Genomic DNA, 24,433 nt, shown 5'->3' on the forward strand with positions numbered 1-24,433 from the left:
CAAGAACAGCTCAAATAAGCAAAGAGAAACAACAGTCCATCATTACTTTAAGACATGAAGGTCAGTCAATCCAGAACATTTCAAGAACTTTGAACGTTTCTTCAAGTGCAGTCACAAAACCATCAAGCGCTATGATGAAACTGGCTCTCATGAGGACCGCCACAGGAAAGGAAGACCCAGAGTTCATTGGAGTTAACTACATCTCAGATTGCAGACAAAATAAGAGTTCAAGTAACAGACATCTCAACATCAACTGTTCAGAGGAGAATGTGTGAATCAGGCCTTCATGGTCGAATTGCTACAAAGAAACCACTACTAAAGGACACCGATAATAAGAAGAGACTTGCTGGGCCAAGAAACATGAGCAATGGACATTAGACTGGTGGAAATCTGTCCTTTGGTCTGATGAGTCCAAATGTGAGAGTTTTGGTTCCAACCGCCATGTCTTTGTGAGACGCAGAGTAGGTGAACGGATGATCTCCGCATGTGTGGTTCCCACTGTGAAGCATGGAGGAGGAGGTGTGGGGGTGCTTTGATTGTGACACTGTCTGTGATTTATTTAGAATTCAAGGCACACTTAACCAGAATGGCTATCACAGCATTCTGCAGCGATACGCCATCCCTTCTGGTTTGCGCAGAGTGGGACTATCATTTGTCTTTCAACAGGACAATGAACCAACACACCTCCGTGTAAGGGCTATTTGGCCAAGAAGGAGAGTGATGGAGTGCTGCATCAGATGGCCTGGCCTCCACAATCACCCAACCTAAACCAATTGAGATGGTTTGGGATGAGTTGGACTCCAGAGTGAAGGAAAAGCAGCCAACAAGTGCTCAGCATATGTGGGAACTCCTTCAAGACTGTTGGAAAAGCATTCTTCATGAAACTGGTTGAGAGAAGGCCAAGAGTGTGCAAAGCTGTCATCAAGGCAAAGAGTGGCTACTTTGAAGAATCTAAAATCTAAAATATATTTGATTTGTTTAACACTTTTTTGGTTACTACATGATTCCGTAAGTGTTATTTCATAGTTTTGATGTCTTCACTATTATTCTACAATGTAGAAAATAGTAAAAATAAAGAAAAACCCTTGAATGAGTAGGTGTGTCCAAACTTTTGACTGGTACTGTATATCGCACTAAAACCATGAAAGGAATAACCGAAGGAGGCCGATATGCAAAAATGGAGAGTTTAAATGTATTTAATTAAAGCTCGAAAGAAAACAAAGGGTCAAAGGGCAAGGCGCTATGCAAAAATGTAACAACAACCCACACTCTCACACTCTGATCTGTTGTGTATTATAGGGCCGGGCCCCTCTGAGTCGGGCCCCTCTACAGGAGCTGTATGACCCCTCTCTAGAGTCCAATGCCAACCTGGATGACCTGCAGCGCTCCTGGGAAACACTCAAGAATGTGGTACGTCAGCTCAACAGCTATCCACTAACATAAACAAACCGTTACTGTATAAACACTGACCTGTCTCTTCTCTGAGTTATTTTTAGACCTATTTAACTATCCAGTTGTTAAAATGAATGAATGAAATAATGACTGTATGTCTCCCTCTCCTTCTCTCCTCCTCCCTCGCTCTCTTCCTCTTTTTTCTTCCCTCTCTCACCCTCTCTCTCCTCCTCTCTCTCCTCCCCTCTCTCTCTCTCTCTCTCTCTCTCTCTCTCTCCTTCTCTCCCTCTCTCTCCTCCCCTACTCTCTCTCCCCTACTCTCTCTCCCTCTCTCGCTCTCCTTCCTTCTCTCTCCCTCTCCTCCTCTCCCTATATAGATCAGTGAGAAGCAGAAGACTCTGTATGAGGCTTTGGAGCGCCAGCAGCACTACCAGGAGTCCCTCCAGTCAATCTCCACCAAGATGGAGTCTATAGAGGGAGCTCTCAATGAGGGCCTAGAGTCCCGCAAGAGCCCTGAGAGCCAGATGGCTGCACACCAGGTGAGAGAGATAGGGAGAGCGATAGACAGAAAGAGGAAGAGGGATGGGGACTTTAGGAAAGGAGAGAAAGTGGGGGGAGGGTGTTGAGGAGGAAATTCAGAAAAGGAGAGATACAGAAAAGAAAAGAGGGGGAGAGGGGGATGTAAAAGCAGAAAGGGAGAGAAATGTAGATTTTATTTGCACTAGCCAGTGCAGGATTGGACAGACAGTACATTGCTGTTCCTTGTTGCTATGCCAACAGTACAGTAACGGCACAGTGCTTGTAGGGTTTTTACCAAATGCCAACTCACTGAACCTGAAAATGTCAATATGTCATACTCTCTCCGTAATCTCTGAACTGTTTTCCAACTACATGTTTAAATGACCTCCCCCTCCCTCCCCCTCCTCCCCCGTCTCCCCCAGGCCCTGATGGATGAGATCCTGATGCTACAGGATGAGATTGGGGACCTGCAGACCTGTTTCAGTGAAGAGCTGTGTGACGGCCTGGACAGTGACAGTGACCCAGGGGACCAGCTGGCCCTCCATTCCACCCTGACCGTCCTGGGAGAGAGGATGGCCACCATCCGCATGAAGGCCTCTGGGAAACGGCAGCTATTGGAGGTGGGTGGAAGTGGAACACTCATCAACAATGAATAAAGAAAGAATGGATGGATACTTAACACCATACGTACAATTCAATTGTTTTAATGTAAAGGAGTGTGGTTGCTGTAAAATAGTTGGTTGTCATAGTGACATGGGAGTTAACCAATGAATGGCTATAAAGGTAAAGATGACCCATTTCAAAGTGTTGTGGTTGTCGTGGTGCTCCCTACAGGAGCGTCTGAGTGAGCAGCTGGAGGAGCAGAGGCAGGAGCAGGCGCTGCAGCGTTACCATAGTGAGGCAGAGGAGCTCGACCATTGGTTGCTCAGCACCAAGGCCACACTAAGCTCCGCCCTTCAGCCACACCCAGAGGACATGGACATGGAGGAGCAGCTGATCGACTGCCAGGTGAGGGGCATGGCGGTGATGATGTCATAAGATAGGGACGGGAAATATGGCGATCAGCGTTTTGGAGTTGTGTTATTGGGGGTTTCAGTGCACAGGAGTACCATACAAGGTTTGGATCCAAACGGCTCAGCCCCCTGTTTTGATGCTTAAAAATAGTACTGATTTCAATTTCTGAGTCTCATTTTGCAGAGAATTGCATTCCCACTCATATATCTTCTCCTAGGTAGTGGTTGTATTGTTACTGGGTGAAATTATGTAGGTCTGAAACTGGCTCTGACAAAAACCTGCTTTAGAAAATAAATGGATAAAGTCTAATAGAGTCCACAAGCCAAGACGCAGACATAAAGTGGTCACACTATTGCTATTGTCCCACTGAATGACCATCCTAAATTAGATTTGTTTTTTTGTCCCTCTCCCTGTGTGGGATATTAGGATTATGGTCTGTCCCCCTGCTCTGACTTCCTCCAGCTTTGGGACGTCCCGCTGGCTCCCTAAACATTCCCCCAGTCCTCCAGGCCCTGCTTTGTCCACCTCTCAAACTGTTACCATGGTGATGTCACCCCCAGCTTTGATCAGGTTGGTGTGGTGGTGGAAGTGGAAGTTGAGCTGATCCAGAGACAGTTTTGTGTTTTGGGGTCCTAGTGGATCATTCTAGGAGTGTGGTAAACAAAGTTGATCCTAGATTAGTGGTATGGACCAACCTTTCCCTGAAGCACGGATCTGTTAGAGTGCCCACTATAGGGAACAAACACATTTTTGAACTGTTGGTTTAGTTAGTTCATTTACTGACTGGTATTGCCTCAAAACATAAAAAGGGTGACCCTGAGTGGTTTAGATGAACTCTATGGGAACAGGCTCCTAATAATAACTGTACCTCAGAGGCCCAGTCCCAGGTTGTCCATCCATGAAGTGTGTGCTGAGAGCAGCTGGGAGGACTATAAGCTGATTAAGGTTTACATATGGCTCCTGTGGAGCTCAGGTCTAAGGGCTAGGCCTGTGCAGGGTCAACCCTCTGTGGGCCTACAGCCCCCTGCTGGAGTTAATGGGAGCAGGGCTGGGGGACCGGGGGGCCGGGCTGTAGCGTGAGGGATGGAAATGTGTGTGATATTACTTGAAAGGAGGCATGAGTGGAGACGAAGGGAGAGAAAGAGAAATGGAGAGAGATCTCCCAGAGAATGAGAGATAAGGAAAGAATAGGAGGAAAAGGAATGGAGAGAGGCTAAGAGTGGGAGTTGGAGGCGGGGGAAAGAGAGAGAGAGACAGAGAGAGAGGGATATTCACATCTCCTTCTGAATGACACAGCTCTCCTCTGAATGGAGAGGAGGTGGTGCACTGGGGAGACTATTGTGGAGGGAACCATGTCAGTAGGGAATTACCACTCCTACCACTGTGTCTCTGGGCCGCTCAGTGAAATGAGAAACATGCTTTTTTCTCTTTTATCCCTTTTCACCCATGGTCTGAACATGGAAGGGGAGGGCCTCTCATTGGAGAAGTGTTGTCGTGGAGATTTGAAGGAAGAGGTTGAAGAGGAACATGGATAGAGAGGGAGAGAAGTAGAGAAAAGAGTATATATTATGAAATAGAGAAAGGGAAGGAGGACAGAGAACGTGGTGTGCATACAGTATGTGTACTGTATGAGGCAGGCCCAAGAAGCAGCAGCTGTAGCTCTTCTGATGGGTTCATGAAAACAATGGCCAAGGCCTTTATGTGGAGATGAGGCCTCTGACCTTCCAGAACACGGACTGTCATTCACTGCCCTCGGCCAATAGAAACTCTTTGAGGAAGAGAACAGAGAGCTATCATTGGACGTTGATGTTCCTGAGATAGAGAAAGGGGTTGTGTCCATGTTGTTGTGGTACAGTTAGTTACAGTACTCTCAGAAAAAAGGGTTCCAAAACGGTTCTTCGACTGTCCTCATAGGTGAACCCTTTTTGGTTCAAGGTAGAAACCTTTTGGGTTCCAGATAAAACCATTTTGGGTTGCATGTAGAACCCTGTGTAGAAAGGGTTCTACATAGAACCCAAAAGGGCTCCACCTGGAACCAAAAAGGGTTCTTCAAAGGGTTCCCCTATGGGGACAGACAAAGAACCCTTTTAGGCTCTAGATAGGACGTTTTTTTGTTGGCCTGGGATTGGGTTATCATTGACTGTCACAGTTGAGCTGTCTCCCTGATGGGAGCAGTATTCTAGCCGCCCTTTCTGACCATACCATATTGACCAGTGGTGATTGATGCCATTTAAGATGAGAGGGGACAATTCTTTTTTTTTTATGAGCATGGCCTTATTTCTATTAAAGCATATTTGATGACTTTCATTCCTATTCCATTCACCCCGCTCAATGTAACATCGATAGGTTTAGGCTACTACATGATACTAACATTTCCCTGTACCCATCATGAGGTTGCTACAACGTAGCCTATGAATGAAAGTTTACAACGTACACTACCGTTCAAAAGTTTGGGGTCACTTAGAAATGTCCTTGTTTTGAAAAGAAAATAACATTTTAGGTCCATTGTAATAACATCAAATTGATCAGAAATACAGTGTAGACATTGTTAATGTTTTAAATGACTATTGTAGCTGGAAACGGCTGATATCTACATAGGCGTACAGAGGCCCATTATCAGCAACCATCACTCCTGTGTTCCAATGGCACGTTGTGTTAGCTAATCCAAGTTTATAATTTTAAAAGGCTAATTGATCATTAGAAAACCCTTTTGCAATTATGTTAGCACAGCTGAAAACTGTTGTTCTGATTAAAGAAACAATAAAACTGGCCTTCTTTAGACTAGTTGAGTATCTGGAGCATCAGGATTTGTGGGTTCGAATACAGGCTCAAAATGGCCAGAAACAAAGAACTGTCTTCTGAAACTCGTCAGTCTATTCTTGTTGTGAGAAATTAAGGCTATTCCATGCAAGAAATTGCCAAGAAACTGAAGATCTCGTACAACGCTGTGTACTACTTCTTTCACAGAACAGCACAAACTGGCCCTAACCAGAATAGAAAGAGGAGTGGGAGGCCCTGGTGCACAACTGCGCAAGAGGACAAGTATATTAGAGTGTCTAGATTGAGAAACAGACACCTCACAAGTCCTCAACTGGCAGCTTCATTAAATAGTACCCGCAAAACACCAGTCTCAAACGTCAACAGTGAAGAGGCAACTCCGGGATGCTGGCCTTCTAGGCAGAGTTCCTCTGTCCAGTGTCTGTGTTCTTTTGCCCATCTTAATCTTTTCTTTTTATTGGCCAGTCTGAGATATGGCTTTTTCTTTGCAACTCTGCCTAGAAGGCCAGCATCCCGGAGTCGCCTCTTCACTGTTGACGTTGAGACTGGTGTTTTGTGGGCACAATTTGTTGAAAACCATTCAACTATTTTCTCTCTCTTTGAGTTACCGACTCACTACATTTTATGAATTGCAGTGCTAGCTAGCTGTAGGTTATGCTTTCGGTACTAGATTCATTATCTGATCATTTGATTGGGTGGAAAACATGTCAGTTCATGCTGCAAGCTCTGTTGGTGGATGTCCTCTGGAAGTTGTCATAATCACTGTGTAAGTCTATGGAAGTGGGTGAGAACCATGAGCCTCCTAGGTTTTGTATTGAAGTCAATTTACCCAGAGGAGGACGGAAGCTAGCTGTCCTCCAGCTACACCATGGTGCTACCCTACAGAGTGCTGTGGTTGCTAATGTAGACCTTCATTGCAAAACTGTTTTTAATCAGTTATTTGGTGACGTGAATATATTTAATATAGTTTTATCTACAAATGTGAACTTTTTTAATGTTTCACTCTGAGGAGTCTCTACTGACATTGACATATTTTAGCCCTTGTTAGCTGTATCATTTGTGGGTTCGCTATCATGTCTCAGCTTTCTTCCCTGCAACAGTGACTGCGGTCAAGTTGTGAATCAGGTTGTGGTCACTTTGGTGGTCACTCTGTTTGTTCTGGCCTTACTGTGTGCTGCTGTCCCTGCAGAATATGCTGTTTGAGATTGAGCAGAAGGTGGCCTCCCTGTCAGAGCTATCGGTCCACAGTGAGAGCCTGCTGCTGGAGGGGCGGGCGGGGACGCGCGGGGAGGCCGAGCAGCTCACCTTTAAACTCCACTCCCTTAAAGACAGCCTGGTGGAGCTGCAGAGGATGTTGCAGGACAAACAGGTCGACATCCAGGTGAGACACGATGCATCGTAGTGGCATGAGTGTTGGGCTATTTTCTCAGTCTCTCTGTCTCGCTCTCTCACTTCTCTCTCTGTCCTCTTCTTTCCTCTCGCCAGCTTTCCTATCTCCGTGTCTCTTTCTTTATATATCTCCTCTTTGTCCCTCTCATTCCCACCAATTCACATTCTTTTTTTCTTTCTCTATTTCTCACAGAGGGCTCGATTTTCACTGCGGGTATATGGGCACTGTAGCTGGTGGTGGCGCGAAAGGGCTGATGAATCAATGAGTTGGAGGCTTAACCCCTCACTGGCCAATCAGAACCTGCTCCATGGCTAAATATGTGGTGGCTTCAAGTCTGTTATGTATTGTGTTGCTTTCAACTCCAATTAGAATCTTAGTCGTTTAAAGCCTAGTTTGTTAAATTGACTACAGAAACAAAGTAATAAAATGTAGGCCTATCCCATTTTTACTAAATATGTTGACCATGTCTGCAGTCAACATTGCTCTAAGTAAGGCATGACTTCAATATGGAGATTGTTATTGTTAAATATAATATTAATATTATAATATTATATAATATTGTTAAACATAGCATTCAGACTGATATAGGGGCTAGGCCTACTGTAAATTGCATTATGGCTATAATTCTAATCTAATTCTAATCAAAACGAATCAACAACTTGTTTTAGATAGGCTATGTCTAAATAGAGTGACAGGCACCATAATCACTCCCCATGGGCATATAATATTAAGGCAACTCAGACAATGCAGGGTTTTACACACATCCAAACTTTTCATAGAAGCCGGACAAAGATCCAACATAAAGAGATTGTCTACTCACCGTTATACTGCTCCGTCTTACAGATCGTATTCACACTCCTCCAGAAATAGCAGATGGCTCCTAAATTCCATTGCATGCCAGTTGGATGTAATCATCATAAAGACAGGACGGTGACTCATTCTAATAGGTTTGGTTTTTTAATCAAATGAAACCAAATGTTTATTAACACTAGGGTTACCGGCACAAAAAAGCACATCTCCTCCCTTGTTCCATGAGTATAATGGCACTTTGTGTCATAGGCGGTTAGGTAACGCCTCCGCTCACAAAATCCACGCCATTACCAACCTCAAAGACCTGCTTGTCGTTGGTCTTAAATCCCGATATGCGCTGCATGAAATTGTCACTTTTGCGCTTGTTTTCAAGGACACATCTCAAATATTGCCACCTCTCACACCTCAGCACAAGCAAGCTGATATTAGACAGGTAAATTGCTGAACCTGGCGTCTGGGGTGGAAAATGCCAGAGAGACAATTTTTACATGCTGAAATCGTAAACTAACGTGCGTTTGGCATTTGCGCCGCCGTAATAACAGACAAATGTAGCCCTCTCCCTCTCTCACACACAAACACAGTTGGACCATAAACCTGCCTCTCTTATGTGTTGGTGTATTGTTGTGTTTTTTTGAAGTGTGTTGCGCATCTCCATCAATAGTTGTTTTGTGGACACAAAGGCTCTGCTTCAGTCATAAAGGCCCACTGTCTCCCATGAGAACAGCAACTGCCTGTATGTCACACAAACAAAGAGCAATGAGATGCTAACCTCCAATCCCAACCCAGAGATGCTCTGGAATCCTCTCTCTCTGGTCGTCATACTGACTCTAACACTGTTGTACATGGCATTCGGGCCTCTCACTTTGCTATGGTATTGTCTTCAGTAGTAGTAGGTATGTTTACAAGTATGTCAGCACGGATCTGCATTTCAAACAAATAGTTGGAATGCACCCTTTCAATATTTATTATGAAGAAATATGTCATTTTTTACCAAATAGTCTTAGAATACAATTTCTTTGAAGAAGCTTTTAATCTCCTAAAATAGAATTTAAAGAGTAATCCATCCCTTTTAATCCGTTAATTGGAGAGTAATCCTAGTTGGAGTATCTTTGTAATTCAATCTCACAAAACTGTGCATCAAAGTAACTGCATTTATCACCGTTTATATCCACTGTAACATCTCTCCTTTCACCCCTAACCTCTGACCTCTGCATGTGTCCCAGGGTTCATTGCAGGAGCAGGAGGACAGTGAGCCAGACTCCATCCTGTCCCAGAGTCCCAACATACAGGACTGGCTGTCCCAGGCCCGCTCCACACGCACACAACAGCACCATGACAACCTGCTACGACAGAAGGTAGGATATGACATAGCTCTTTCCTGTACATGTACTATACCACTATACTGTACCATGACTCTACATATCTCCTTCCCTCTGGAGTGCGTACGGGAATAGTTGTCTTAAGTGGAGTATGTATCTGTCTTGGAGAAGTAAATGTACTGTGGAGGGTATGGAGCTGTGTGTATTCATGCTCTATTATTTTATTGTGTAGGAGCTGGAGGAGCAGCTGGCAGAGCAGAGAAGGCTACTGAAGTCTGTAGCCAGTGTAGGGGAGGAGATTCTCAGCCAACAGACCACACCCAATGGAGACAGGTACGTTTTACCGCACGCACGCACACACACACACACTCACACTCTCTAATTGTTTTCTCTCTCTCACTTGCACTGGTCTCTGTTTATCCCTTACTATTTCATTCACTCTCTCTAGTGAGGGAACGCCTGGTGTGTTGTTAGAGGCAGAGACCTTGACCCCTCATGACCAGATGAGACAGAGATGGGAGAATCTGAGTAAAGACCAGAGCACCAAACTCCAGCTGTCTCTTAACTCCCTGGAGCAGGAGCAGCTCAGTCCGGTAAGGATGGCTTGGATATCTATTATCTTCGTATCTACAAAATACCTTACCTGTCTAAGCACACCTGTCCACATAGCATCTAATGTTATTCAAATACCTACAGTACAAACCATATTCCAACCAAGTACAGTAACCAGTACTAACTTATGGTGTGAGATTATGTCAGTATCTGACAGTCCTGTTTCCCCTCTCCCCAGGTGCTCCACAGGTCATGTGTGTCCAGCCCAGGGGTGGTGTTCAGGAGGGAGGCGCTGGGACAAGACCCTTACTTCCCCAGGGCTCTGTTGGAGGGCTGCAGCCAGACTCTAGAGAGGCTAGCCCAAGAGGTAATACACATACACCGACTGGGTGTATATAACATGAGGATGGAAGTAATACAGTCAACCAGTAATATATAGGTTTCCCTGATGTGTACATGAAAACATGGATTGACTGTGATTCAGTGAGAAGGATTATTTCTGTGATGAATTAAGCCTCTCTGGTTACATTAACGTACAGTTGCTACCTCCAGTAAATGATGTGGCTGTGCTAGCTTTAAATATGTTAGACAGTTAGTTGGTTAACGTGTAACATTAACATGACTCCTATGTTGTTTGTCCACAGCCAGAAGGCGTTTCTGACAATAAGCAGGACGTGCCCTGGGTTGTGTCGGTGCAGGAGGAGCTGTATGCGGCTGTGTCTGCTGCTTCGTCCTGGCTGGACAGTGCTGAGAACAACGTCCTCTCTGGTCCTGTGCTGCTGTCAGAGGACACTGAGACACAGCTCTCTAACCTGGAGGTAACCACAGGCAGAGGCAATCAAACACATTACAGTTCTAGTAACCAACCAGCTAATAGACTTTATGGCGCAATATTCCCCACACACATAATATGAGAACATTCAGAGAACATTCCCTCTGCACTGTATTATGAACTATATTACTGGGCTTTTGGCTGACCTTTTCTCCTTGTCCTCTTCCTCTGCAGGGCCTGAGTAAAGAGGTAAGGGAGGTGACAGGGGAGATGAGCAAGTGCAGGGAGCTACTGGGGGGAGGAGGTGGAGCAGCAGGAGGAGGGAGGAGGCTGTATGGAGGGGAGGAGCAGGCCCTGATGGAAGACACTCTGGATGGGCTGCAGGAGAGGCTGGGCCTGCTGGACCAAACCCTGGAGCAACACTGTGACTGTATGAGAGACCGACTGCAGGAACACACCGGCTTCCAGGTAGCTACGGTGCATGTGTGTGTTTGTGTTTGTTTGTTTGTGCGTGTGTGTGTGTGTGTGTGTGTGCGATATAAAGGCATGTCTACCATTTGTCATTGTCATCATTGCTAACCTTTTGACCCACATCTCTCCTGTCTCCTCTCCACCAGACGGAGCTGAGGCTGCTGTTCACAGCTCTCAGTGAGAGTAAACACCAGCTGCTGCAGAGGACGGCTGGAGCCATAGACAGGCCTGCACCCAAACAGATGGAGGTACAGTGATAGTAATAGACACACATACACACACACACACACACACACACACATTTAACACAGTCCTTTTTCATGAACAGACATTATCCGAGGTGGAGGATGGTCTGAGGGAATTTGAGCAGAGGGTAGCAGAGCTCAGGAGCAGAGCGGAGGGACGACAGCCTGACCAGATCTCCAACCAGGAGCTTCTCAAACTACAGGTAACAACACAACTCTCCAAATAACACTGTCATTTAACCTATGTTTAATATGTACTGTGTAATAAATTCTGTATGATTAAAACAGTCAGGGGATGAATTGTCAAAGGTTAACAGGGGGGAACGTACTGGTTGTGCAGGGGTGGTGAGGCGGTGCTGTGAATATGGGGGGTTTTATTAACAAGGGGGGTGCCGTAAGCCCCCATCCCCCTCATATCAACCCTAACTACTGTCTGATATCTGACCCAGGATGTGTAGTGTATGTTTGATGTATTATCTGTAACCCATGTCTATAGGATGCCTACGAGGAGCTGGTGTTGATGGTAGGCTCCAGGCGTAGCAGTTTGAACCACAGCCTGTCTCTGAAGGCCCAGTATGAGAGTGCCCTGCATGACCTCACAGACCTGGTCGACACCGCACAGGACAAGATGGCCGCCGACCAGAAGATGACCGTGGGCTCTGTCATAGAAGTGCAGATACTCCTGGACAAGCACAAGGTCGGGCCTTCAAAAAGAGAGTTTGGTGATATTACATGTTAAGCTAACAATAAATGTCCACACTCAAACATTATTGGGTGGGCAGTCACATTGTCATATCAGGGTCCACAACATACTAATAACGTCATGGTGTTCTTCAGTGTTGCTTATTTTTAGGGTCACAATGCATTTTTCCACTCTCAATTCATGACATTTTCTCTTTCTCTCTCACCCTCCCACCCCCTCCTCTCCCCAGGAGTTTTTCCAGGGTTTGGAGTGTCATATGATCCTGACCCAGACATTCTACAGTAAGGTGAGCGGCCTGGTGGTCCAGAGGGAGAGCCAGGTCCTGGAGGAGACCCTGGCCCTGGCCAACAACGTCCTCAAACAGGCCCACCGTAGAGGGGTCGAGCTGGAAGGAATACTGGAGGTAAGAGTGGGATGGTGGAAGCATACAGTACCTGGTTGCTACTTAGGGAAGCAAGAGGAGAATGGTTACTGGCTACTGAAGGAGGGATTGGGTAATTGGTTTGGTGGACTGGTTCGATGGTTTGGTGGAATGAATGAAATTGAATGAATGAAATTGAGAGAGAGCGAGAGAGAGAGCGAGAGAGAGAGGGAGCGAGAGAGAGTGAGAGAGGGAGCGAGAGTGAGAAAGGGAGCGAGAGTGAGAGAGGGAGCGAGAGAGAGAGAGAGAGAGATTTGTTAAATAATTTCCCCCTCTAGGTCAGTCATAGTAGATGACAACAATAAAACAGACCGACAAATTGATGAAATGATGAATGACAAAGTGATTTGATGAACAGTCTAATATTAACCCCACCCCCCCTCTCTCTCTGTGTTGTCTGTCTGTCTGCTGTCTGTCTGTTGTCTGTCCCAGTCGTGGAGCATGCTGGTGGAGGACTACCAGGCTCTGTACAGGCAGCTGGAGGCAGTAGAGTGTAGTATCCCTACGGTGGGCCTGGTGGAGGAGACAGAGGAGAGACTCAGCGACAGGATCACTCTCTACCAGGTACACAGCACACACCTCTCATCATACACACCTACTGATTGACCTGGCACAAGACCGATTATTTTAGCATGTTCCCTTGTTGCAATGGAAATCACTAAAAACGTAACTGAATTCAATGTATCTCCCCCAAGGATACACATACAGGTGTCCCCCAGGTATACATGTTTGTGTTCTCGTTGCACATGGTATTGAAACACCTTAGTATTGGGTACTGTGACTTACAGGTCATTGTTTTCTGATCCATACCTCTCACCTCTCCTCCTTCCCGTCTATAGCGTCTGAAGACCAGCCTGACAGAGCACCAACCCCAGCTCTATCAGGTGATGGAAGAGGGGAAGAGGCTGCTGCTGTCTGTGTGTTGCTCAGACCTGGAGAACCAGCTAACCCAGCTAGGGGAACACTGGCTCTGCTCCACCACCAAGGTCAACAAGGAGCTGCACCGCTTCGATTCCACCCTCAAACACTGGAGCAGGTCAGAGGAGAGGGGAAGAGGAGAGGGAGAGGGGAGGCGGGAGAGAATAGGGAAGAGGGGAGGGGGTGGGGGAGAGGAGGAGAGTGGGTTTTGTTTACAGTTTTTGCGGGGTCTTAGGCTGCTTAGATACTGTATATCATAGAAGTTGTCATTGTGTTGTGTTTCTATGCTGTATATTCTATTGCTATTTTTAACCATGTATGCCAACGGTGGAAGATACACTATAGTATGAGTCCAGACTAGCTAAGTACATTATTTAAATTGAATCGCAGAACTTAACATGAAACACTAATCCCAGAACTAAACATGAAACACTAATCCCAGAACTAAACATGAAACACTAATCCCAGAACTAAACATGAAACACTAATCCCAGAACTAAACATGAAACACTAATCCCAGAACTAAACATGAAACACTAATCCCAGAACTAAACATGAAACACTAATCCCAGAACTAAACATGAAACACTAATCCCAGAACTAAACATGAAACACTAATCCCATAACTAAACATGAAACACTAACCCCAGAACTAAACGTGAAACACTAATCCCAGAACTAAACGTGAAACACTAATCCCAGAACTAAACATGAAACACTAATCCCAGAGCTAAACATTTGCTGCTGTTATATCATGTGACCTTACAGGTACCAGAGTGAGTCAGCAGAGTTGAGTCAGTGGTTGCGGTCAGCTCTGGACCGTCTGGAGTTCTGGACCACACAGTCTGTGACCGTACCTCAGGAGCTGGAGACGGTCAGAGATCACCTGTATGCCTTCCTGGTGAGTGAGACTGAGAGACCTCAAGTTACACCAGACAGATAGGTCTACACATATCCCAGAGAAATGTATTTATGCTGTAGATACAAAAAGCTTTTTCTTGGTCACGTCAGCTGACCAAGAAAACCTCTGGGTCCTATGTGCAGTCGTGTTCTTTACACCAACATGTGCAATGATCTAACAAAAGGAATGAAAGCTCACCTCCCCCTCACTCTCTCTTTCTCTCCCCCTGTAGGAGTTCTCTAAGGAGGTGGATGCTAAGTCCTCTCTGCGCTCCTCAGTGCTGAGTACAGGCAACCAGCTGCTGCGGCTGAAGAGGGTGGACACGGCTGGTCTGAGATCAGCTCTGGCCCAGGTGGACACCCAGTGGGCTGAGCTGTTCACACGCATCCCAGTGGTACAAGAAAAACTTCACCAGGTGTGGGATCAGTCTAAAGTTTGTTAACTTGCTGCCATTGTTTAGCTTAATATGTAGAGTAACACATTTTGTAACTAATTCATAAGTTCAGAAGAAATGCCGAGAAAAATACTGAGAACTGGGAAATGGAGAGATGCAGCTTGTAACATGACTTTGCCTTGTGTTTGTGCCTGCAGCTGCAGATGGAGAAGCTGGCGTCGCGTCACGCCATCACAGAGCTGATGAGCTGGATCTCTCTCATGGAGAACGTGATAGCGGAGGACCAGCAGAGGATCATGGGAGCAGTGGGGTCAGAGGTTGTTCAGGACTACCTACAGAAGTACAAGGTAAGATAGTGTAGTAGAGGTACCTCCTCTCAGAGTCATTGCTAAAACAAAATCAGAGCATCATTGTAATGATTTAAATGAGTGTTGTGACAATTTCTCTCTCTCTCTCTCTCTACTTTATTATCGTTCACCTTTTTCTGTCTCTGCTGTCCCTGTCTCTCCCATTACTCGATGTATCCGGTCTCTATACTTTTCCACATCTACCCTCTCTCTCTCCCTTCCATCTCTCTCTCGCTCCCTCTTATCTCTCTCTCCCATCTCTCTCGCTCCCCCACCCTCCTCTATCTCCCTCCCATCTCTTTCTCTTGCCTCCCCTCTCCCATTCCCCTGTCTGTCTCTCCAGGGGTTCAGTATAGACCTGACATGTAAACAGCTGACGGTGGACTTCGTCAACCAGTCGGTGCTCCAGATCAGTAGTCAAGATGTGGAGGGGAAGCGCAGCGACAAGACCGACTTCGCCGAGCGCCTGGGAGCCATGAACCGCCGCTGGCAGATACTGCAAGGCCTCATCATTGAGAAGGTAGCTACCCCCCCCTTGGCCTGGAGGAATTATGTTTCTGAAAGCCTCCCCCACACCTTTTGGATAGATGTCATCAGTAACTGTTTGATAGCCCCACTTTTTGATAGCCAGAACAACACGATTTAGTTGAAAGACAAGTCAACGATCTACGCACCGATCTCTCAAGTTCATGCTTTGCCTTTCAGACATTGATGGCAGTTGTTGTTCTTGTTGTGTAACATGTCGCTGTGTGTGTACCCCAGATCCAGCTGTTGGAAGGCCTGTTGGAGCGCTGGATGGAGCATGAGAATGGTGTTCAGGCCCTGAAGACCTGGCTGACCCTGCAAGAAGACAAACTGAAGAAGAGACACCGGATAGATGACGTAGCATCGGTGCAGAATGCACTCAAAGACTGTCAGGTAGGGACAGAGATACAGCATTAACACCATTCACAATTTCCCATTAAACCTACAAGCAAATATTCTCTTCACAGTACGTTTTCTAACCTCAGATCAGTTCTAATTCATTCATATTTGTTTTCTTATGTTGTTTATCTTTCTATTCCCTCTCTTTCTCTTGCTCAGGAGTTGGAAGAGTTAGTGAAGGAGAAAGAGAAGGATTTGGAGAAAGCTGAAGAGAGAGGGAGCAGACTCATCCAGGAAAAGAGGGGGCAGGCCTGCTCTGTTGTTATGGAGACCCTTAAAGGGTTGAACCAGTCCTGGGCCAACCTGGACAATATGGTGGGTTTATAGACAATTCTCCAGACTGATGCCATGACACTCACACAATTAATCTGACATATTTTGTTTACATTTTAGAAACAGTTTCACTGCCTAGAGTACCATATCCAAATCTAACCTCAATTCAGACAGAAAACACGTATATGTTTAACCATTTATTAGAAAGTCAATTACAATATTTTAGGTCTTGGCAGTAGACTCTGCAGCTTCGGGGTAGCTCACTGCCATAGCAATGCTGAAATCATTACCATAACAACAAAGTACAGGCAGTGAGCGCGGTATAGCTTTATACCAATCCAACCTATTGGGAAAAGAGCAGAGCCAAACAGGCTGGCGTGGTGGTGGGCTAGCAGAAAACAGACAATGCATAGTGAATTACAGCATGTTACAGCAACAGCATGGCAGCAAAGAAACCCCAGAGCATAGTTGCTATCAGCTGATGCAAACACTCAGGTTTTCTGTCTGAACTGACTTCACTTCATTATAATCCCAATTTAACCCCCATGGCTTTCAGAGAATTCCCTGACAATAGTAAAAAAACAAAATGTCGAACTTAATGTCCTCTCTCTCCGGCCCTCCAGATTGGTCAAATGAAGGTGAGTCTGCGGTCAGTGCTGGAGCAGTGGACTCTGTACCGCCGTGCTGCTGAGGAGATCAACGGTTACCTGATGGAGGGGAGGTACTCCGTGTCCCGGCTACACCTGCTCACAGGCTCCCTGGAGGCTGTACAGCAACAGGTGGAAAGCCTGGAGGTGAGACAACCGAAACACAACAAAAATACAACCAAAACACAAATAAAATACAACCAAAACACAACTAAAATACAACAAAAACACAACTAAAATACAATCTCAACACACCCTGAGGTTGGAATAACATGGGAAACATTTTGAATAAAAAATATCGAAGAAAAGTTCCTATGCAGAATGAAGGCAAGATTGTCATAGGAAGGCAAGAGGTCAAGATTGAAGTTAACTTGAGATTGTTGAATTGTCATGTTATAGCATTACAACATTTAGCCTGATAACTTGTTTGTAGAGAGTGAACAGATTCTCTGTATTTTATCTTTGTCATTGACCCGGCGCTATGTACCTGTTCAGAACCTGCAGGAGGAGTTAGACAAGCAGGAGAGCAGTCTGAGGAAGTTTGGCTCTGTCACACATCAGCTGCTGACAGAGTGCCACCCATCTGTGGCAGACACACTGGACGGAGCCCTCCGGGACGTCAACATCAGGTGAGCATTGAAGAAGGGCTGCAGGGTAATGGGGACTTGGATCCCCATTAGCTGTTACAGTTGCAACAGCTAATCTTCCTGGGGCCTACTGTGAGCTAGGAGTCTGGAATGTTATCACTCAGTATACACAGTAACGGTTGGCTTATCTTAGAACAGTCTGTGACTGCTCCCAGTTCAGATCCTAACTTATTATCTTCCTCTGTCTCAGGTGGAACAGTCTGCTGGAGCAGATCTCAGAACAGCTGAGGTGCAGCAAGGCTCTGCTGGGTCTGTGGCAGCGCTACACAGAGCTGTATGACCAGAGTGTCTCTGCTGTACACAAACAGGAGGAGAGGGCCGACAGGCTGCTCAAGAGTGCCACCGACAGAGACGTCACGGAAGATGAAAGCAACGCATGGATTAGAGACTGCAGCGTAAGCAATGAATGCACCTAAATGACATACACTGAGCATACAAAACATTAGGAATGCCTTTTCTTTCTACGACATAGACTGACCAGGTGAATCCAGGTTATGATCCCATATTGATGTCACTTGTTAAATCCACTTCAACCAGTGTAGCTGAACGGAAGGAGACAGGTTAAAGAAGGATTTTTAAGCATGGATTTTGTATTTGGGTCATTCAGAGGGTGAATCGGCAAGATAAAATTAGAGACGATCTGCCACACAGCAGTTTTCCTTAGATATACATTACAGTTTTGAAAGCCTAGCTTTTAGTGAAGAATGCATCCTTGCTCTCATGTGAATAAGCATAGAAACTGCCTGTCAGCATGTTTCAAAGAAGTACCGAAGGCCCTATCCCTTCGGTAGGTGGGCCAAATTACACCCAGTGTGTCTGAATACAGACCCAGCGCACCATGACAAAAGACCTTTCAGACTGTTAGGCCAAAGTGCCGCACAGCCCTAACAGAGTGAGGGAGCTGGCAGGGCTGGTGATACACAGTACAGTATAAAACGGTTTCTTTTCCGTGTTTAAATGAAAGAAACTCCACAGTGAAGATGTAGAAAAGGGATTTAGTTGCCAAGCATGGAGGACAGTAATAGTAACTTGTCTTTCAGAGGAGAAAAGCCCTCTATCGTTTAGTTTAGTCCTCATAGCTGTGTTGTTGTTGTTGTTGTGTAGGAGTTGCTGGGTGCCCAGGCAACAGTACAACAGTCTCTACTACAGCTGCAGCAGCTGGGGGAACAGCTAAAGACTCAGGTTGACGCCTCCTCCATGGCAGCCCTCCAATCAGACTGCCTGTCACTCACACATCGCCTAGCAACGCTGGAGCACGCCCTGCACAGGCAGCAGGAAGTACTGCAGGTGGGTCATCTGTGCTACAGCGTCACAAGCACACAGTAGAGCAGTGTACACACGTACACATGTCCAAACACCCTTAAAGTACAATATACACAGTACATTCATACTTTTGTACCCCCTCTATTTCTCCCTCTCTCTAGTGTGGAGCTGACGACTGTGAGCGTTTTAAAGAGCAGTTGGACTCTCTGACCTGTCAGGCTGAGGAGGCTGAAGAGGTTCTGAGGGAGTCCGACCCAGTCGAAACACCGGACCACTCTGTCATACAGGAGCGCATGGAAAAACTCAAGGTAAACATGTCTGACAACTGAGCTGATACCTCTGTTGAATCCTTGATAACCCTGTTGCTTCAATTGCATCTATATTGCCTCTATTGTACTATAAATTCAGAACATCTCTCAAATCCCTTCCTCCCTCTCCAGAGCCAGATGTGTAAGTTGAGCAGCCATTCTCCTGATCTAGAGCGTGTGAACGAGCTGGCCTACAGACTGCCCCTGAACGACAGAGAGATCAAACGCCTCCAGAGCCTCAACAGAGCCTGGACCACCCACTCTGCACACCTGACTGAGAGATTCAGGTAGCTTCATTAACGTCTTCACATACAGAATGCATTGCACTTATCAAGCCATTCCTATCTCATTGTGTGTTACCCTAAATTACTAACGATATGATGTAGGTTGAAAAACAAGAACTCCATGTTGCATGTTCATTATGTTGTTATTGTTCCACAGGATGGATAAAGGTGTTACAATCTGCTGTGTGACTCTGTGTATCTTGTGTCTCCCTCCTCAGTAAGCTGCAGGCGGTGTTGCTGCAGCAGCAGAGCTTCCTGCAGAAGTGTGAGGACTGGATGGACTTCCTGTCCCAGACGGAACAAAAGTTGGCCGCTGAGACCTCTGGGAACTACCACAGCCTGCTGGAGCAGCAGAGAGACCACGAGGTGAGGATAGGAGGAGGGAGGGAGGTGAGAGGAGTGTGTGTGTGGGGGTCAGGAGAGAGGTTAGGTGCAGGGGGTGTATAGGCGTGTAAGCTGTTTCTCTGTACCGGTATGTTGATCTCTGTAAATGTTTCCGTATAGTTGTTCCAGACAGAAATGTTTAGCAGGCAGCAGATTCTCTACTCCATCATCAGTGACGGCCATCGCCTGCTGGACCAGGGACAGGTGGACGACAGGTAAGGAACACACACAAACACACACACACACACACACACACACACACACACACACACACATACACACACACATACACACACACATATAATGGTTTATTTGGGATAAATCTCTCTCTCTTTCCTGCAGGGATGACTTCAGCCTCAAACTGGCTCTGCTGGGTAACCAATGGCAGGGTGTTGTGAGGCGGGCCCAGCAAAGGAGAGGGATAATTGACAGCCTGGTCCGCCAATGGCAGCGCTACAGGGAGATGGCGGAGAAGCTGCGGCGATGGTTACAGGAAGTGTCTCGCGACCCGGAAGTGCATCAACAGGGAGAGGCGGTGGCCTTACAGGAGGCCAGGACCATGTTGGACCAGATACAGGTGCGTGAAATAGACATACTTCTCTATGTAGTATATTGTGACCTGTAACTGGCAAAAAGCTTCAATAAAAGTTATAAGCATTTCAGTGTTCACACAATGTTTTTGTATTGCTGAGGTTTAACAATGTAGTCAGTGTAATAACACATAGACTGGACAATAAATATAAATTCCATATCATTTCATTATACACTGCTCAAAAAAATAAAGGGAACACTAAAATAACACATCCTAGATCTGAATGAATACATTTTTCTTTGCATAGTTGAATGTGCTGACAACAAAATCACACACATATTATCAATGGAAATCAAATTTATCAACCCATGGATTTGGAGTCACACTCAAAATTAAAGTGGAAAACCACACTACAGGCTGATCCAACTTTGATGTAATGTCCTTAAAACAAGTCAAACTGAGGCTCAGTAGTGTGTGTGGCCTCCACGTGCCTGTATGACCTCCCTACAACGCCTGGGCATGCTCCTGATGAGGTGGCGGATGGTCTCCTGAGGGATCTCCTCCCAGACCTGGACTAAAGCGTCCGCCAACTCCTGGACAGTCTGTGGTGCAACGTGGCGTTGGTGAATGGAGCGAGACATGATGTCCCAGATGTGCTCAATTGGATTCAGGTCTGGGGAACGGGCGGCCCAGTCCATAGCATCAATGCCTTCCTCTTGCAGGAACTGCTGACACACTCCAGCCACATGAGGTCTATCATTGTCTTGCATTAGGAGGAACCCAGGGCCAACCGCACCAGCATATGGTCTCACAAGGGGTCTGAGGATCTCATCTCGGTACCTAATGGCAGTCAGGCTACCTCTGGCAAGCACATGGAGGGCTGTGCGGCCCCCCAAAGAAATGCCACCCCACACCATGACTGACCCACCGCCAAACCGATCATGCTGGAGGATGTTGCAGGCAGCAGAACGTTCTCCACGGCGTCTCCAGACTCTGTCACGTCTGTCACATGTGCTCAGTGTGAACCTGCTTTCATCTGTGAAGAGCACAGGGCGCTAGTGGCGAATTTGCCAATCTTGGTGTTCTCTGGCAAATGCCAAACGTCCTGCATGGTGTTGGGCTGTAAGCACAACCCCCAGCTGTGGACGTCGGGCCCTCATACCACCCTCATGGAGTCTGTTTCTGACCGTTTGAGCAGACAAGCAGACACATGCACATTTGTGGCCTGCTGGAGGTCATTTTGCAGGGCTCTGGCAGTGCTCCTCCTGCTCCTCCTTGCACAAAGGCAGAGGTAGCGGTCCTGCTGCTGGGTTGTTGCCCTCCTACGGCCTCCTCCACGTCTCCTGATGTACTGGACTGTCTCCTGGTAGCGCCACCATGCTCTGGACACTACGCTGACAGACACAGGAAACCTTCTTGCCACAGCTTGCATTGATGTGCCATCCTGGATGAGCTGCACTACCTGAGTCACTTGTGTGGGTTGTAGACTCCGTCTCATGCTACAACTAGAGTGAAAGCACTGCCAGCATTCAAAAGTGACCAAAACATCAGCCAGGATCATAGGAACTGAGAAGTGGTCTGTGGTCACCACCTGCAGAACCACTCCTTTATTGGGGGTGTCTTGCTAATTGCCTATAATTTCCACCTGTTGTCTATTACATTTGCACAACAGCATGTGACATTTATTGTCAATCAGTGTTGCTTCCTAAGTGGACAGTTTGATTTCACAGAAGTGTGATTGACTTGGAGTTACATTGTGTTGTTTAAGTGTTCCCTTTATTTTTTGAGCAGTGTATATTTCCCACAATAAAGACTGACAGTAAACCCAAACCTTCTTCCCCTAGTTGAGGGAGCGTGTGCTCCAGAGGCAGCAGGGTGGCTACATCCTGGCGGTGGAGGCGGGGCGGAGCCTGCTCCTGTCAGCTGACGCCAGGGCGGAGTCAGCCCTGCAGACGGAGCTGATGGACATGCAGGAGTGCTGGAGACATGCCAACGTCCGATTGGACGAACAGAAGAGAGAGCTGCTAAGCTTGCTCAAGGTCTGTCATTCCACAACCAACACACAACCAAACCACAACCACCACACAACCAAACTATAAGCACCACACAACCAACACACAACCAAACCACAACACAACTCAACCCAACCACAACCAACCCACAGCCAACACTCAACCAACCCAAAATCAACACACATCCTACATTCAACCATCACACAACCAACCCACAACAAACACACAACCAACACACAACCAACACACAACTAACCCACAGCCAACACACAACCAACCCACAACCAACACACAACCTACATTTAACCAACACACAACCAACATACCTAGTTATTATGGCCATTGAATTGTTAGAACATGTTTTTGATGTCCCAATACCTTGGCATCGGGTCTATGAACTGACATATTAAACAACAATTGACACATCAATCTGCTTTTATATAAAATACTTGCTACAAAAAGAATGCTTAATATATGGCGCATTGAACAGTCAGCATTGAACAGTCAGCATTGAGCAGTCAGCATTGAGCATTGTTTTCTTTCTGGTCCATCGGTGGCTCGATTTTGGGAGCTAGTTCCAGGAATGGTTGTTAAGTCATAATATCGGGGTTCAGATGGACCTGCAAACTGTATTGTTAGGGGATCTGAAAAATCACCATCAGTCAAGGGGAAATATCAGCATTCTTTTGGGTAAAGTATTTATTTTTAGGGTAATATTGGTAGACATTTTGGAGGGATGAATTGCAACAGTAAATAGCAAAATGGAATTATACTGGGAACGATTGGTTCATCTGTGGACATCGGAGGGTTGGAATAAAATGAATGATGGATTGAGCGCTGTGGGTGAAAATACAGCACTTGAAGAAAGAGGAAATTAGGATTCAAATATATATATTACCTTTTTTAGCAGGGAGTCACCATCGAGACCAGTGTCTCTTTTTTAAGGGAGCCCTGCATATACAATTTCATAGAACAAAAAAATTGTATACACTATAAAACAAGTAAAATACAGCACGACACAAATTGCAAAGACAAACATAAATATGTACAAAACACTAAACACAATCAACTAAAACAAACTCATTCTTCATTATAACATTCCTCTGTCCACTCTCTTAGCCAGAGGAGTCTCCAGAGTTAACCAACCCTGTTTGATAACTTGTAATTATAAATCTTAATATCGAAGTTAGGTAAGTCGGAAACTTGTGGAGCAGGGCTTTGTAAACAAAAATAGCGTAATGATGTGATCTATGTGACTTCAAAGGGGACAAGACAACCTTTTGGTAAAGAATACAGTGATGAGTAATACAACTGTATCCTGTGATAACACAAAAGGCTCTGTGAGAAACAGCATCCAGGGGTTTAAGAGTAGAGGCAGCTGCACTTTGATAAGTAGTATCACTGTTCTCAAGACCAGGTAGAAAGGTTGACTGCACAATATTCTTCCTGCTGACTAGAGAGAAACAAGATTTGTTTCTGTAAAAAAAAGCCCACTTTAAATCTTAATTTGTTAACGAGCTCATTCGTATGCTTTTTAAACAATAAATCATTGTCAATCTAAATACCAAGGTATTTGTATGCAGAGATTATAGAACCATCTGATGTGTGAAGATGTAATTCATCTGAAACAATCTTACAAGAACTTGAAAACAACATGTATTTAGTTTTGCCCATATTAAGCACAAGTTATGCTTCCTGCACAGCTACAAAATGGGACTGTAGCCTTGTCACAGCCAGGTCAGTAGTCAGGGTAATGGGACTGTAGCCTTGTCACAGCCAGGTCAGTAGTTGGGGTAATGGGACTGTATTCTTGTCACAGCCAGGTTAGTAGTCAGGGTAATGGGACTGTAGCCTTGTCACAGCCAGGTCAGTAGTTGGGGTAATGGGACTGTATTCTTGTCACAGCCAGGTTAGTAGTCAGGGTAATGGGACTGTATTCTTGTCACACCCAGTTCAGTAGTCGGGGTAATGGGACTGTAGCCTTGTCACAGCCAGGTCAGTAGTCAGGGTAATGGGACTGTATTCTTGTCACAGCCAGTTCAGTAGTCGGGGTAATGGGACTGTATTCTTGTCACAGCCAGTTCAGTAGTCGGGGTAATGGGACTGTAGCCTTGTCACAGCCAGGTCAGTAGTCAGGGTAATGGGACTGTATTCTTGTCACAGCCAGGTCAGTAGTCAGGGTAATGGGACTGTATTCTTGTCACAGCCAGGTC

General features: G+C 45.9%; 1 protein-coding gene across 6 annotated transcripts in view; it reads left to right on the plus strand.

Moving 5' to 3' along the window:
* The window catches only part of syne1a (spectrin repeat containing, nuclear envelope 1a), a 132,844-nt gene that overhangs the window by 70,214 nt on the left and 38,197 nt on the right, over positions 1 to 24,433 (plus strand). For all 6 annotated transcript variants that reach the window (XM_042300843.1, XM_042300844.1, XM_042300845.1 and 3 more), the window contains 33 exons: positions 1,300 to 1,410; positions 1,770 to 1,931; positions 2,334 to 2,531; positions 2,746 to 2,919; positions 6,893 to 7,084; positions 9,127 to 9,258; positions 9,455 to 9,555; positions 9,671 to 9,815; positions 10,013 to 10,141; positions 10,419 to 10,592; positions 10,781 to 11,014; positions 11,164 to 11,265; positions 11,346 to 11,465; positions 11,759 to 11,959; positions 12,195 to 12,368; positions 12,819 to 12,950; positions 13,226 to 13,422; positions 14,073 to 14,205; positions 14,438 to 14,620; positions 14,797 to 14,946; positions 15,290 to 15,466; positions 15,709 to 15,864; positions 16,030 to 16,185; positions 16,767 to 16,937; positions 17,286 to 17,419; positions 17,628 to 17,832; positions 18,542 to 18,724; positions 18,862 to 19,008; positions 19,141 to 19,295; positions 19,511 to 19,658; positions 19,797 to 19,891; positions 20,019 to 20,253; positions 22,053 to 22,247. In XM_042300843.1, coding sequence (XP_042156777.1) covers positions 1,300 to 1,410; positions 1,770 to 1,931; positions 2,334 to 2,531; positions 2,746 to 2,919; positions 6,893 to 7,084; positions 9,127 to 9,258; positions 9,455 to 9,555; positions 9,671 to 9,815; positions 10,013 to 10,141; positions 10,419 to 10,592; positions 10,781 to 11,014; positions 11,164 to 11,265; positions 11,346 to 11,465; positions 11,759 to 11,959; positions 12,195 to 12,368; positions 12,819 to 12,950; positions 13,226 to 13,422; positions 14,073 to 14,205; positions 14,438 to 14,620; positions 14,797 to 14,946; positions 15,290 to 15,466; positions 15,709 to 15,864; positions 16,030 to 16,185; positions 16,767 to 16,937; positions 17,286 to 17,419; positions 17,628 to 17,832; positions 18,542 to 18,724; positions 18,862 to 19,008; positions 19,141 to 19,295; positions 19,511 to 19,658; positions 19,797 to 19,891; positions 20,019 to 20,253; positions 22,053 to 22,247 — 5,301 coding nt within the window. The remainder of the gene's footprint in view (positions 1 to 1,299; positions 1,411 to 1,769; positions 1,932 to 2,333; positions 2,532 to 2,745; positions 2,920 to 6,892; positions 7,085 to 9,126; positions 9,259 to 9,454; positions 9,556 to 9,670; positions 9,816 to 10,012; positions 10,142 to 10,418; positions 10,593 to 10,780; positions 11,015 to 11,163; positions 11,266 to 11,345; positions 11,466 to 11,758; positions 11,960 to 12,194; positions 12,369 to 12,818; positions 12,951 to 13,225; positions 13,423 to 14,072; positions 14,206 to 14,437; positions 14,621 to 14,796; positions 14,947 to 15,289; positions 15,467 to 15,708; positions 15,865 to 16,029; positions 16,186 to 16,766; positions 16,938 to 17,285; positions 17,420 to 17,627; positions 17,833 to 18,541; positions 18,725 to 18,861; positions 19,009 to 19,140; positions 19,296 to 19,510; positions 19,659 to 19,796; positions 19,892 to 20,018; positions 20,254 to 22,052; positions 22,248 to 24,433) is intronic.

The sequence above is a fragment of the Oncorhynchus tshawytscha genome, linkage group LG18, assembly GCF_018296145.1.
Source record: "Oncorhynchus tshawytscha isolate Ot180627B linkage group LG18, Otsh_v2.0, whole genome shotgun sequence".
NCBI classification, from domain to species: Eukaryota; Metazoa; Chordata; class Actinopteri; order Salmoniformes; family Salmonidae; genus Oncorhynchus; species Oncorhynchus tshawytscha.